Genomic DNA, 15,366 nt, shown 5'->3' on the forward strand with positions numbered 1-15,366 from the left:
ATGTTGTTAATATGTCTATTTCATGTTGGATGTTTGAAATCTTCCGATAAGGGGATAATGTATGTATCATGCGCCGAAGGCGTTCTCCACTTTTATTTAAGCCCATTCAGTCGCTCACGGCTCATGTACTCTCCTGGTCATCCAGTGGATGGGATCGGGTAGGAAAACATCCAGTCAAAATTTTTAAAAGTAATGGACACAATTTTGAATATCTGGATGATGACCAATGTATGTACAAAAATTGGACCGTTGGGTCTTCATCACCATTTCATTTAACGGTTCTCCTTCTTTCTTCTACCTTTAGCAATTAATTTACTTTTGATCATGGAGCTCGAGGATCATTCTTCTTATTTTTGGTGGCTTCCGAAACGGTTACACCATTTCTCGTACTAAGAGTCCTTTATCATCCTGGTTGTCCTTGTAACTTTGCCGTCCTGCGCACCAATCTTCTGCTCCCACACTATAAATTCCCGAATATCTAATATGATCCTATAGGAAATGGTGGAATTGCAGAATTGTCCATTCTTCTATACACTATTTTATTGGCAACCAGCGACAATGTTTTTCTCTCACATTAAATTAGCACCAGCCACTAGTCAGCAGTATTTTTCTCTCACAGCAAATCAACACCAGCCACCGGCCATAGCCGAGTGATATGCTGCAATATCAGCATATCATTGTTGGAAAATAATTTAACTATAATGGTATAGGTTGTCACGAGCTAGAGAAACTTCATCAGGAGTATCGTAGTTTGAAGTTCGATGGAGTAAAATATAAAAGTTGTTTTTATTAATTATAAACTAGAAATGAAATGGGTGACAAACTTGGGGGAAGTGAGAAAAATTCCATCGCGGGTTGGATGGAACACACACACACACGAAGCGTAGCATTTGATAGCGTACGCTACGGCAAAGAGAGAAAGGAGAGAGGTGGCGCGCTGCGACGTCGGCTGCTGTCGTGGTCGTGACCGCAACCGCCCCTCCCGCCTCCCGCCTCCCGCCTCCTCCTCCTCCTCCTGCGATCCCGATCCGCCGCCCGCCCGGCCGGCCGGTGAGCCTCCGCCCCGCCATTCCGTTCCATTCCATTTCAATTGAGAGCCAGGCCCAGGCACCAAGCAGCCAACCAACCCTAGATCCACCCCCGCTCGGATCCGCCATCGCCCAGAGAGATCTCCGACCCTGATCCAATTCCTCCCGCATGGCCGACGACCAGACCGACGCCGACTTCTTCGACAAGCTCGTCGACGACGACGACGCCCCCGCGCCCGCCAACTCCGCCTTGGCTCGCGACGTCTCCGACATAAGCCTCGCCGACGACGACCTACCTACCCTGCCACCGGCCCCCGAGACGGCGCCTCCGGAGGGAGGCTCACCGGGCTCAGCCAAGGCCGGCGCCGGCCTCCACACCACCGTCAAGCAGGTGCAGTGGGCCTCCTTCGGGGGCGGCCCGGACGATGGCGCTGATCCATTTGCTGAGCTCTCAGGAGCCGCCGGCGACGACAGCTTTTTCGGGACCCAGACCCTGGAGACCTCCGCAGGCACCTCGGATCATGACTTGTTCGGTGCGAATCATCAGAGCTTGGCCGCTCCGGTGACGGATCAGGACTTCTTCGGGGGGACCTCCAGCTCCAATCAGAATGTTGACGGCCAGCTTCAGAGGACCGGCAGTGGTGCTGTGGATTTCACAGATCCCAAGTATCTGGAGGCCATGTACCCCGGATGGAAGTATGATGAGGCGACGCAGCAATGGTACCAGGTTGACACTTCCAATACAATAGGGAATGCAGCTCAGTTGGTAGACAATAGCAGCCAGAATCTACAGCAGCAGCTTGACACATCCTACCTGCAGAATTCAGCGCATGCAGGGCTTGAGACCATTGCTGAGGAGGGCGCTGCCACAGCTGGCGTCTCAAGTTGGGGGCAGGGGGGCGCCTCAGAGTACCCACCCAACATGTTCTTCTATGCAGAATACCCAGGTTGGTACTTTGATACCAACACTCAGCAGTGGCACTCGCTTGAGTCATACCAGCAGGCTGCGATGCAGGCTGGAACTGCTAGTGCGGTTCAGACTGGTGCAAATGATGGTGCTGTTGTGACTTCTGGTGGAACAAGCTATAATGCCAAACAAACTGAGGACCTTGCTGTCCACAATCAGGTGACCCAACATAACTCGTTCATGACTAGTTTCACTCCTCAGAGCCAGCGACAGATGACTGGTGCGTTTGGTAACACTATGCAATCTGAAAGTGCTACAGATAATAGCCTTACCAGTAGTTTCTACGGTTTTGATCAACATGCAAATGCTGAGACTAGTAGTTCCTCTACAAGCCAACAGGTTGGCTTTAACACAGCTGAAACTGTTTCAGATCACTATGGTGCACACAAGGGCTTTGAATCAGCAAGTCTTCAGAGTGGTTATAGCTCTTCTGACAGTCAACAATCCAGTTACAAGGCGTTTGAACCTTCCACAGGTTATCGCGCCGGTTATAAAGCATTCGAACCTGCCATGGGTACCAGTCACAATGTGTTCCAACAGTCCGCAGGTAATCAGGGAGGTTACAAGGCGTTTGAACCTTCCATGAGCAACCAGAGTGGATACAACGCATTCGAACCTTCCACAAGTCGCCATAGTGCTTCCAAGGGATTCATGCCTTCCACTGGTCACCAGACTGGTTACAAGGGATCCGAAGCTTCTACAGTTAACCAGGCCAGCTACAATGAATTTGAAACTTCTACAGGTTACAATACCAGTTTCAAGATATTTGAGCCCTCTTCAGCTCAACATGCTGGTTACATGGGTTCCCAACCTTCTTCAGGTCATCAACCAAACTACTTGGGATTTGACACTTCTGCCAATCACCAGGGTTATGGTGATGTCAATGGTGCTGTGGATACTCGAGGATTTGCCCCAGTGCAAAGCACATACCATGGTCAGAACCAAGCAATCGCAAACCCGCAAGAGCACCTGTCAAACAGCTATTTGGGTACAGAGAACTCCATGAACTTTAATCAGCAACAATTTCCGGTTGCAAATACCTCAAATTTGCAGTTCGGCCACTCTCATGATGGGAGGTCATCGGCTGGACGACCACCACATGCCCTCATTGCTTTTGGGTTTGGAGGGAAACTTATAGTTATGAAAGAAACCAGCTCAATGACCACAAGCTTTAACAGTGGAAATCAGGTACCCCAATAGTTTCCTTTGTAAAACAATTTTTTGCAACAAAGCAGCATCACATATTTTTTTAGGCGACTAAAATATTTCTTTCTTATTGCTTATTGCCATTCAAGGGGAACTCTTGTGGCACAGTGTCAGTCCTTAATCTATCAGAGGTGGTTTTTGATAAAGTTGATACTTCAAGCATCACTAATGGCAGCACACTTGGTTACTTCAATGCTTTATGCCATCAACCTGTTCCTGGTCCTCTAGTTGGTGGAAGTGCTGCATCAAAGGATGTGAATAAGTGGCTTGATGAGATGATTGCATGGTATGAACCTTCCTCCACTGCACTCCAGAGAGGTGATACTCGGAAGTTGCTTATTTCATTGCTGAAGATACTGTGTCAGCACTATGGAAAACTCCGTTCACCTTTTGGTGCTGACCCACAAGAGGTACCTCTATTATGTTGCAGCTATAATTGTATTCTTAGTTTATATACCTTCTCTATTTTCTGACCTGTTCCCCTTTACTGTCCTTGTTGATTTTCACAACTTACATCAGAAGAGTTAAATACTGTGCAATGATAATTTTGGCATAGCAAATTATCACTAACACATGCTGATTTGAAGTTGTTGGATGGTGTAAGCCAACATCAAAGTTGGATAAGCAACTAAACCTACATACTAATATATATCATATAATCTGGAATTTTCTTATGAGCAATATTTCAACCACGCAAAGTTATAAATGCCTGTTATTAGTATTCTCACGTTGAGCTTTGCTTGATTTTATCTTTTTTTTTCACGTTTCATTATGAGCTAGATCTTTTTTTTTAAGCACATTATGAGCTAGATTTACTTTTGAATCTCTGCAGTTTAAAAATTATGCCTAGCTTATTAATCATACTTATCTTTTATATTAATTCTTAATAGGAGACAGATGGCCCAGAAATGGCAGTAACTAAGCTATTTTCTTCATTTAAGAGAAGTAGTGTTCATATGAGGGATTATGGATCCATTGTTCACTGCATGAAAAATATTCCCTCAGAACGTCAGATGCAGGTAACTTTTATTTGAACTTGGTATTCCTTTTTTTCTGGCCAAATGTCCCTTCCTGAGAATACTATCCTTTTAGGCTGTTGCACAAGAGGTCCAAAATCTTCTAGTTTCTGGAAGAAGAAAAGAGGCCCTTCAGTGTGCCCAGGGAGGTCAACTGTGGGGACCTGCAATCATACTGGCTTTACAGCTTGGTGATCAGGTCTGTTTAACTTAAAATGACTCCCTTTTTGTAATCTAACACATTGCTTGAATTTCTTGTCTGGTTTTCATTTCCATGCTAGTTTCATAATCTCTTTTTTCTTTCTGGACTGGTGGTACAGTTTTATGTGGATACAGTGAAGAGAATGGCTCACTCCCATTTTATATCTGGGTCACCTCTGCGAACCCTATGCCTTCTTATTGCTGGACAACCTGCAGATGTTTTTAATGTAGAGAACAATGTCAACAACGACTATGGTACATCCCATCAACCTATGGAGGTACTTGCATAGTTAATGAGATTTTCATTTCTGAGTTGTCTTATTATTTTGAAAAAGTACCGATTATATAATTCAAAGTTATAGTAACAAGTCTCTTACCATTTTTGTTATTGTTTTAGTGCAATATCATGACTTATGGGTATCACTTATCAATAATTTTCATGCATTGCTGTTTACTTTGCAATTCTGTTCACAAGTTGTTGTTTTCTTTTGAGACAGCCTGGTCCTAATGGTATGTTGGATGATTGGGAGGAGAATTTGGCTATTATTACTGCAAACAGGACAAAAGGTGATGATCTCGTAATTACCCATCTTGGTGATTGCCTTTGGAAAGAGAAAATTGAGGTTTGTATCGTATGTATTTCTTAGATTCAGTTTTCGTACTTTTTTCCTGTATGTGTCATTGAGAGCAATACACAAAATGGGTGCAGGTTGCAGCTGCTCATTCATGCTATTTAGTTGCTGAACTAAATATTGATTCGTACTCGGAAAGTGCAAGGTTATGCCTCATTGGCGCAGACCACTTGAAGTGTCCTCGAACATTTGCCAGCCCTGAAGCCATTCAGGTCCGGTACTGTCTGTTTAACTGCAAAAGATTGAATATGGAGTAGGTATTCACTTATTCACTGTCTGATTTCTGTAAAATGCAAACAACAGAGGACAGAAGTGTATGAATACGCGAAGGTGCTTGGTAATTCTCAGTATATCCTGCTACCCTTTCAGCCATATAAGCTGATATATGCATACATGCTTGCGGAAGTGGGGAAGATTTCTGATTCTTTGAGGTAGGTTGTTGGCTCGTCCATAACAATTAAATGACTTGGTGCTTTCCGTAGTCTGTACTTGTACATTGTGAACCAGTTGAATATTAACTTCTCCAGGTATTGCCAAGCATCTTTGAAGGTGCTGAAAGCCTCTGGCCGTGCCCCTGAATTGGAGGCATGGAAACAATTGTTTTCTTCTCTAGAGGAGAGGATACGCACTCACCAGCAGGTTGGACCATGCCATTTAGTATATTTCAAATCCTTTCTTGGGGTTCCCATGCTCTATGTTCCATTTCTCATAACCCATTTTCTTTGCTTATTTTTTTATAGGGTGGATATGGCACAAATCTTGCCCCAGCAAAACTAGTGGGGAAGATTTTCACCTCGCTTGATAAATCTATATCCCGCATGATGGGTACACCATCCGCACCACTTCCACCACTGCCACATGGATCTGTTAGTGATAGGGAGAGCCACGCTGCGCCTGCAGCTGCAAAATTTGTAAATAGCCAATCGGTAATGGCCATGTCATCATTAATGCCATCTGCTTCAATTCAATCTATGACTGAGGTAGCAGAGAATAGTGGTGGCGCTGGCAGGAAAATGGCACACAACAGAAGTGTTTCTGAGCCGGACTTTGGCAGAACATCAAAACAGGTACTTACGAGAGAAGCCTTAAGAGGCATTAGCTTCAGTTTGTTGATATTGAGTTTTCTGTTTTCATCTCTTCATTTCATTTTTAAAATTCTGACAGGGTGCCGGATCAGATGGCATGCAGAGTGGTGCATCAGGGTCGGGCAGTTCTCGGTTTGGTTGGTTGGGCTCCACACTGCAGAAGACTATGGGATTTGTGTCGAAAACCCACCGTCAGGTATTTGCTGACTATTATGAGACTGGAGTATCTCCAGTTCTCCACTTCTTTGTTTGGCTTGTTTCTCTCTATGCAACACTAACCTTAAGTTTTATCTCTGTTCTGAAGGCAAAATTAGGGGACCAGAACAAGTTTTACTATGATGAGAAGTTGAAGCGGTGGGTAGAAGAAGGTGCTGCAGTTCCTGCTGAGGAGCCTCCTCTACCTCCACCTCCAACAAAACCGTCTTTCCAGAATGGTATGCCAGACCATAAGTTGAATGGCCCCATGAGTGGAAGCCATGCTCCCAATGGAGTCACAGAATGGAAATCCTCAAATTCTTCCGAGCAAGGTTTGGGGATGCCGCCGATTCCACCTAGCCAAAACCAGTTTTCTGCTCGGGGACGGATGGGTGTCCGGTCCAGGTAATTCAATAGTATAGTAGTATTGTCATTTACTCTTGATTTATTTTTTATACTGCTATCTAGGGTATTAATGGGAGGACTGATGACTTTTCTGTTCTTCACTTTAGATATGTAGACACATTCAACAAGTCTAGTGCATCTGGAGCAGTGCCATCGTATAACAAACTGGCTGCTCCTTCTGTGACACCGCCAGCAGGTGCCAAGTTCTTTATGCCAGCCGCACTTGCTTCTGATCAGATGGTGCCACACCAAGCAGCAGAGATACACAGTGAAACCATCCATCAGGACGAGCGGTCAGCCTCACCACCAGCAGAAACATCATTTTCTTCACCCCCACCATCGGCACAATTTTCAGCAGCAATGTCGTCAACAATTCATCGCCAATCGAGTATGGACAACATCTCCACTCCATTCCAGGGATCCGTGGTGTCATCGTTAAGCAGCAGCAGCTCATTATCAAGATCACGAGCTGCGTCCTGGAGCGGGACATACTCTGAGCAGCTTAGTGCTTTTTCGAGCGCTAAATCTCCCGAGGGACAGACCATGCCATCACCACTCATGCCCGGGAAACCGTCGCACAGTCGTTCCAACAGCATCTCATCTATGCAGTTGAACGGATTGACAGAGGATCTTCATGAGGTGGAGCTCTGATTGGCAACTGCTGAGCATGACGTTGCGAGTCATGTTTTTTTTACCCAGACACAACCGTGGCAACCCCAGATCATTCCTGAACCCCGAAGCGGGTGAAAGAGAAAGAAGTTTCCCTTATAATGCTGCTGATCATGGGGATGCCGCAAGCGGAATGGACATGTGCGAGGTTGCACTAGATCCTGGAGACCGCACTAAAGCACGGAGGTGCATCAGACCCGTACTACTAGAAATGCTGGGTTTTGAATATTTTGTAGCTATATATGTTGGTTTATGTTTTAGAGAGAGGGGAAAGAGTTGGGTGGCCCTTGTTCACAGGTGAGAAGAGAAGCAGCATGCAGGTGCCCTTGTACAGATGATCTGCCCCTCCCGATTTATTGGAACGCAAGCAAATTCACACCCCACTCCATTTTGTTTTATCATTTTTTTGCCGTTTTTGGAGAAGGATAGGAGAAGTCGTGTTCTAGTGTAAGAAGACATGGCTAAGTAGAGTGTTGTTGTTATAGTGTGCTGTATTGTACTTGCCCCCATACCATATGTTATGACTGTTTATTCTTTGGAGATGAATCAATTCTTTCATCTTAAGACGGTTGTTTTGTGTTGTGGTGTTCCTTGGGTGCTGGCTGATGTGATAGGTGGCGATTGTCAACATGTGATGTGGCCATAAGGGGATGTATGTATGTTTGGCATATTATGTTTTGTTTATAGCTGCAGTGGTTGAAAAATACTATAACGCTGCTATAGTCCGCTATTTTGTACACTGAAAATTAGGGAGGAAAAATCCTCCGAAAAATGTACAGAAATCCCGACCGACCGTGGGGGGTGAGGGTGGCCAAGCCAAAGCTGCCCATCTTGCCCGCAACACAACCCAGAACCCAACCCAACCCAACCCGCAAGGGCAAGGCCAAGGCCCACCCACCTCGCCCAACTAGGACTAGGAGTTACAATAAATGCTGACGTCACGACCCGCTGGCTCCTCCGTTCACATCCTCCCCACCACCCCCGTGAGGTCTCCCATCTCTTCCTCCTCTCCGATCTCCCCCGCATCCCGTCCGAAAGGAGCCCGAACCCTAGACCCGCCTGTGCGCCCATTGCCTCCTGTCGCCATATCCGCCGCTCAGCTTCTCCGCCACTCCCGCAAGGTGCGTGTCTCCTCCCTCTTTCTGTCTGCATCTCTCTGTCTCTGACCGCACGCGCTTCCCTGAATTTTGCGAATCCGTTCCTATTCGAATCTCGATCTGTTCGATCCGGCCGCCTCTGCGGGTAGTCATGTCTTGTAATTGCTGCTGCTGGTGAATTGGACAAGGGGGCAGGGTGAATAATCTGCGGCTGCGGATTTTCTTCACCGATTATTAATTGTAGATAAGCCAGCCATGTAATCAGGTTGCTAATCTCTCGTCGATGTGGGAATTCATGCTGCAATTTGCTACCAGTTCGGTGCTGCCTGCTTGTATAATTATTAATTCCATTCAGACGATCGAATTGGATGGGTAAAGTCGTTGGGTGGTCGAATTGTCCCACTCAGGCTTTTCCGTGATGTACAGTGCGATTTACAAATTCAGGATGTGTGATTCGTTCTATTTTACGCCCTTGTTTAATTAATTTATGCTTCCACCTTCCTTGATCTCCTGCTTCATTTTCCAGCACCTCCTGCTCCATTCTCACCAAAGTTTCTCCTCTCTTGGCACAGTGAAGGAACCTTATGAGCTGCTTGGCTGGGGCTCTACTCCAATTCTGGTGCTACTAAGATGGGTCAGGACCTGATCAGCAACAAGTTTGGGACAAGACTAACCATAGATGAAGTAGCAGGCGCCTACCACTTCTCGCTTCTGCTCTCCCCTGTTGTTTCCTTCTGGGATTGCATCTTCCGCAAGATAAGATACTCATTGAGACCTGAGTGGGTGTAGCATCTTGCGTTCACCTCCTTTTTAGCAGTAGTTGGTTTGCAAATAAATAGACCACCTAGCAAGGAGTCCAAAAGTATGAACTTTGAAGATTTTGTCTTTCCCTAATTATATATAGATAGTAGACGAGTTTAGCTGAGAGAGTTAATAGCGGGCACAGTTGTTATGGACAAGACTATCATGAGCAATCAAGCAGGCAAAGTCTTGAAGAAAGGAAAAAAGAAACAGGCCAAGGATGAACTGGATCGCCAGAAGCAGGCTGAGAAGAAGAGGCGCCGGCTAGAGAAAGCGCTGGCAAACTCAGCTGCCATTATTTCAGAGCTGGAAAAGAAGAAGCAGAAGAAGAAAGAAGAACAGCAAAGGCTGGATGAGGAAGGTGCTGCCATAGCTGAAGCAGTCGCTCTTCATGTTCTCATAGGTGAAGACTCCGATGAACCCTGCCACTTGATGCTAAACAAGCACAGAAGGTGCAGCCATTGGGATCCCTCGGCTGGCTTTGAATTCACTGTGGATGCGCAACCTGCTGATATTTATTCTTCAGATGGACTGATTTGCACCAGCCATGCATATGCTCCCAAAGGGAGGTGGGCTGATTGGGGGATTGGCCAGCCATTGCCATCTTGGGGAGAAGTGAGGGATCTCCAAGTCCAAGGCCCCTACTATCAAGGAACATTCCATCAGTCAGTCAACTGCCCTGGTTTCATAGCAGCCCAAGCAGTGTCGTCATTGCAGATCAGAGAAGACTCGTCAGAAACCGCATCTCCAAGCCAAGGAGCGGCAGCTGCAACTGTGGTTAACAGGATGCTTGGTGGCGCCAACAGGCTCAACCTTTACAGAGAAATATAAAAATACACTTTGTCATAGCATTGTATATAGTCACCAAAAAACGTGTTGACTATGTTGCCTGCGATATATAGTCTTCTTGTTTCAAAACAAATGGATAGAACATCTTGTTTGCTGTTTTGTGAGTGTACTAAACTCTTAAAGGGTATTTTGTATCAGTTAACATTGGTATTGTAATGAACATATATGGTTTTGATTTCCATTGCTTTTCTTGCCAAGTGCTGTGATTGGAATGCTTCTGTATTCTTGGCTATGGTGCTGCTCTGATTGCTTATGTTCGAGTATGATGTAGGAGCAGGCATATTTAGGTTGTGAGATGATGCTGATGTTAAGCTTGTTTTGTCCTTGTATATAGTACCCCGTCTGTTTGATCACAAAGATTTGCGTGCGGAGTATGGGCCTGATAGTAACTATATACGAAAATTGCCAGCATATGAATAATTGCTCCGTCTTGGCTTATTTCTGAGAATCGAAGTAATAGGTCAACTTTGGATAAGATGAAGTTGCTTCCAGAGATGAGATGGCGGGTCCAACGAAAATCTGGAAACCGAGGCTCCAGATTGGACCATTTCCTTGGGCAGCAGAGCATGGTTGTCCCGAGTGCAGTTATACATTCTACATTTGGAGAGCCTGGGTGGTTGCAATGAAGAAAGCTTATGTCAGCTTTATCTTGTAGCATTGCAGGTGGAATGTTGAAATGGTGATGCAGAGCCCTCTGCTCAGGTTTGCCTTTTCCTTAAAAAAAAAGGTCAGGTTTGCCGTTTTACTGTACTAATAATGTTGGCCCTGACAGATATATGCTGAGACGGCAGAGGGCGATTTCATATCAGAGAGAACCCTGCACAAATTGAAAGGCGGGTGGTGGTTCCTCCTGAGCTCCTGAGCTCCTCTGCAATTTTGCCCTTATTTTTACCATTATGCCATTCTTTTAGTGTTTTCCTTATTTTTAGCAGAGCAGCATGCTGCATTGTTAACCTGTACCTGTCTAGAGCAGAGTTTTTTCTTCTTGTGAAGTGTTTTGAGTGTGATGAGGCTGCGCAATCGTTGATGACACTCGACGTTGTGGAAGCAGAAACAGAGGATGGATGCATCGGCGAGGATCTCTCTGCCATGCATGCATGATGTCCGTTTTTGGACATCTTGTTTTCTTTTTAGTTGTCTCAATAGATCCATGCCGCCCTTAATTCGTGAGTCGGTTGAAAAAAAATAAGGATCTCATTCACAGGGTAATACGTAACAAGAGGTATTAGTTGAAAAGTAATGCATGTACCGTTGGTTGATTCTGTATAGTAACTTGCTGCGTCCGATGGATATTGCCGTAATGGTATACCAGGTAGCTCTACTGCTAGTGACGTGTCCGGGTACCACGATTTACTAGATCGCTTTAAAAATACAAACACCTGTTAAGGCAACTGGGCCTACAGAGACCCACGGCCTGCTTCCCATCCGGAAGAAAGGAAATGACTTAAAAAAGCCCAGCATACGGCCCATTTGCATCCCCTCAAACCCGCGAAAACGATCTCCGCCTCGCTCGAGGGTAGCGGACCTACCCTCGAGCGGTTGACTCATTTTCCACCTCGCTCGAGGGCTCCCCTCGGGACCCTCGACCGCGCAACACACCTCCGCCTCGCTCGAGGGTAGCGGATCTGCCCTCGAGCGGGTGACTCATCTCCACCTCGCTCGAGACCGTCTCTCGGCACAAGGGACAAACGGCCCCGCCGCCCAACCGACTGCCGTACGAAGGCATTAAAGGCCAGCCACTCCGCCACGGCACCAAGGGCGGGTGGCGTCAGACTGCCACTTCCACAGTGGATGTGACCATCGTCCCATCCGCTGACTCCGGCCACCATTCCGCCATCCCAGTTGCTATAGCAACACTGTGGGACCAGTGATACGGGACAAGACAGGCCCGGCACTGCTCCCGTACCATTCTGCCGACACCGACCATCCGGACTCGCCTCCCCGCTGGGGAAGGGGTCCGGCGATGTCACGTGTCCTTCCGAGAGGGGCGCTCAGCGCGCACGGGCGGGGCCCTGGACCTCCCCCCTTGTGGAGTCCAGGACCTCCGCGCGCCCCCCGGACCTCCTAGTGTGCACGCCCGCACACCGACCAGGGGGTCCAGGGCCGCCGCACGCCCCGCTACCACTACCACGGGTGCATGCAGGACCCTAATCCGTAGGGCCCACCAAATGCCACCGCGCCGTATATCGGAGACCATACATCAGCGACGACCACGCCACCTACAGGGACACTGCAGGACAACCGGCGCAATCCTCGCAGAACTAAGGACGAGATCCAGGACGACAGCGATGCGCGCCGCCTTCCCACAGTGTACTTCCTACAGTATCCAACCACTGTACCCCGCGATTCAGGGGAAAACGACGACTTCTATGCCCCACTCATGTACCCCGCCCCTCCTTGTGACTATAAAAGGAGGGGGCGGGCTTCCTTTAGCCGGGGCTGGGACGGCTGGCTGGTTAGTCTCTCTCTCTGGCTTCTCTTTTCCAAGAGGACGTTCAGGGACTACTGAGCACTCATCTGAGCCGACTCCACTTCTAGCAGAGACTTGGGGGCTTCCCTCCCTCTCTCACCTTGCTTGTATCCCCTGCTACAAGCACTCCGGGTGCAAGATAATACAGTGCCCTCGCACATCCCCTTTGCTGGACGTACGGCCCCGCGACCGGAACCAGGATAAACCGCGCGTTACTGTGTTGCCTCTTGCATCATCATCTGGGACGAGGAAGCACGCCGCATTTACTAGTTGGGATCCGGGCCCCCTGGGTCGGGACACCGACAGTTGGCGCGCCAGGTAGGGGAAGGCGGCGTGACATTTCTCTCTCTTTTTCCCATTTGATCTCCAGGGATGGCGGGCAGATCCAACCCATACCCCATGGGCATTTCGGATCCGTTTCCAGCGGGACGCGTGATCTCGTTTGGGAGTCTCGAGTTCAGGGCAACCGGCAACGGTTACCTCATGCAGCTCCTCTCGCCCGGACGCAACCCCGTCACCCTGACTTCACCAGCCCGGCGCAATAGGCGCTCGGGCCAACGTTCGCGACAGGTGCGGGCGGTGCGTCGTCGCGCGGCACGCCACAACTCCCCCACTTGGGTCGAGGCTGGCATGTCGCTGCTCAGCATCACGACTAGCGGGGCCACTGCCTCGTCATCACGTGCCTCGGCGTCATCTGCGCCGACGTCGTCTCCTGCTGCAGCATTAGTGCCTCCCAGGGGGGCTCGACTTCGGCGTCGCCCTTCCCCTTTGGGATGCGCAACGCTGCCGTCCACGCCTCATCAACCAGCGCTAACTTCATCGAGCATGAGGATCTGCCGGGTCATCATCTTCTGTCGATCCGCAGCCTCATCGCGTCGTCTCCTGACGAACTCTACCCCGAAACGGCGAGCTCGATCGCCGACGACGTCAACTTCTTCATGAACAACTTCACGACCGAGGAGGCCGAGGACTACTCCGGGGTCCGCGACCCCGACGCCCTCCGCACGTTCCAGCTGGCGACGGCTTACTGCCTCACCTGCTCCGAAGACTCCAGCGAGGGGGATTTCGATCCTTCCCGAGAGTGCTTCATGGCGGACCTCGCGGACGAGCAAAACGACAACGCCCCGAGCAACCACGAGGACGGCGGGGCGGACGTGCAGGCAAACCCACCGGTGGTGCCGCTTGCAGCCCCTTCTTCGTCAAGCTCGGCGGCGCGACAAGCTCAGCTGGCACAGCTCAATGAGCTTCAAGCCAAGCTCGACGAGCAGCATCAACAAATCCAGAAGCTGCGCGCCGCACTCGAGCAGCAGCATACCGTGCATGGTGCACACGCCCATGCGGCGGGACGTGTTGCACGGGAGCGCATCCTGGCCGACCACAACGTCGACAAATCTCCGGAGCTGAAGATGGCGGGCGAGAAGCTTGTCGCTGCGGCTTACCTACTCCAAGCTATGCCCGAGCCATCGACACCTTCGGGCCGCAACCTGCGCCGCGAGGCACAGGAGCTCATCGAGCAAGCTGCCGTGCAGCAGACCGAGAGTTCTGCGTCTCGTATGCGCTCGAAGGCCCCGGAGCAGCGTGATGGGACTGCGCATCAGGACCGCGAGGTTTCTGTGCACACACCCCCAGCGGGGAAGGGCAAGGCAGCCGTAGCGCCCGGTGCGAAGGCGCCCTCGGTCCACGAGCGCATCGGGAGAGTTCCCATAAGGGAGCGAATCCGTGACACTCGCGGGCACGCTGGCGACGGCGACGCCCGCAACGTCATCGACGGCAGGAGGTACACCCCTCGACGGGGTGGACGCTTCGACCCTGAGCACGACAGGGGTGAGTCACCGGAGCCTCCGGGCACCCGGGTGTTCAGCCGGGAGATTCGAACTGCATCTTTTCCCCCGCGCTTTCGACAACCCAACACCCTCGTCAAATACTCGGGCGAAACTGATCCTACAGTCTGGCTCAATGACTACCGCCTAGCGTGCCAGCTAGGTGGCGCGACGGAGGACGCGGTCATCATCCGCAACCTTCCTCTTCATCTTGCTGACGCCACACGAACGTGGCTCGAGCACCTGCCTGCGGATCAGATCCACAACTGGGCCGACTTGGTCCACATCTTCATGGGCAATTTCCAGGGCACGTACGTGCGCCCTGGGAACTCCTGGGATCTCAAAGGGTGTCGCCAGAAGCCCCGCGAGTCCCTGCGTGACTACGTGCGACGCTTTTCCAAGCAGTGCACCGAGCTCCCCAGCGTCACCCACATCGAGCTCATCAACGCTTTCCTCGAGGGTACGACTTGCAGGAACCTGGTGCATGAGCTCGCGAGAAGCCGACCCATCAACACCAATGAGCTGTTCGACGCTGTCACCAACTACGCCACCGGTGAGGAGGCCGTTGGTGCCATCTTCGACGACAAATTGAGCAAGCGCAAGGACGATGCGCCCGCGGAGGGCAGCAACGCCAAGCCAAACACCCCCGCCCAGAAACAGAAGCGGGGGAGGAAGGGAAAGAAGCCGGTCCCACCGAACCAGCGCTGGTCGGGGCGGGCAGAGGACTCCGACGAGGCCTTCGCTGCCGCACCGGACCGCAAAGGACCTCGAGGCCCCCTCGAGGCGGCGGTGGCGGCCAGTTCGACGACATGCTCAAGAAGCCGTGCCCTTACCACAAGGGCCCGGTCAATCATACCCTCGAGCAGTGCGAAATGCTCAAGAAATACTACAACTGCTGAAGAAGGTGTCCGGGGGACTTCACCCA

The 15,366-nt window shown here is 49.9% G+C and overlaps 2 protein-coding genes across 2 annotated transcripts; both read left to right on the forward strand.

The window, feature by feature from the left end:
- Nucleotides 1-857: 857 nt before the first annotated feature.
- Nucleotides 858-7,968, forward strand: LOC120660767 (protein transport protein SEC16A homolog). Its single transcript, XM_039939745.1, has 13 exons — nucleotides 858-3,183; nucleotides 3,291-3,611; nucleotides 4,092-4,220; nucleotides 4,294-4,416; nucleotides 4,538-4,696; nucleotides 4,916-5,041; nucleotides 5,128-5,262; nucleotides 5,354-5,481; nucleotides 5,578-5,689; nucleotides 5,791-6,117; nucleotides 6,215-6,331; nucleotides 6,440-6,735; nucleotides 6,843-7,968. Exons 1-13 carry the CDS (start codon nucleotides 1,198-1,200, stop codon nucleotides 7,384-7,386), a joined length of 4,503 nt encoding a protein of 1,500 aa, XP_039795679.1. The 5' UTR covers nucleotides 858-1,197; the 3' UTR covers nucleotides 7,387-7,968.
- Nucleotides 7,969-8,346: 378 nt separating this feature from the next.
- On the forward strand, nucleotides 8,347-10,348 carry LOC120665726. Its single transcript, XM_039945699.1, has 2 exons — nucleotides 8,347-8,525; nucleotides 9,074-10,348. The coding sequence occupies exon 2, from the start codon at nucleotides 9,453-9,455 to the stop codon at nucleotides 10,131-10,133; it is 681 nt and encodes a 226-aa protein (XP_039801633.1). The 5' UTR covers nucleotides 8,347-8,525; nucleotides 9,074-9,452; the 3' UTR covers nucleotides 10,134-10,348.
- The last annotated feature ends 5,018 nt before the right edge of the window (nucleotides 10,349-15,366 follow it).

The sequence above is a fragment of the Panicum virgatum genome, chromosome 1K, assembly GCF_016808335.1.
Source record: "Panicum virgatum strain AP13 chromosome 1K, P.virgatum_v5, whole genome shotgun sequence".
NCBI classification, from domain to species: Eukaryota; Viridiplantae; Streptophyta; class Magnoliopsida; order Poales; family Poaceae; genus Panicum; species Panicum virgatum.

Excerpts from the sequence above, each read along its gene's own strand:
- LOC120665726 (XM_039945699.1), top strand. The coding sequence starts at position 9,453 with ATGGACAAGACTATCATGAGCAATCAAGCAGGCAAAGTCTTGAAGAAA.
- LOC120660767 (XM_039939745.1), top strand. The coding sequence starts at position 1,198 with ATGGCCGACGACCAGACCGACGCCGACTTCTTCGACAAGCTCGTCGAC. Across the intron at positions 4,697-4,915 it reads CATCCCATCAACCTATGGAG|CCTGGTCCTAATGGTATGTT; the intron begins GTACTTGCATAG and ends CTTTTGAGACAG. Across the intron at positions 6,736-6,842 it reads CGGATGGGTGTCCGGTCCAG|ATATGTAGACACATTCAACA; the intron begins GTAATTCAATAG and ends TCTTCACTTTAG.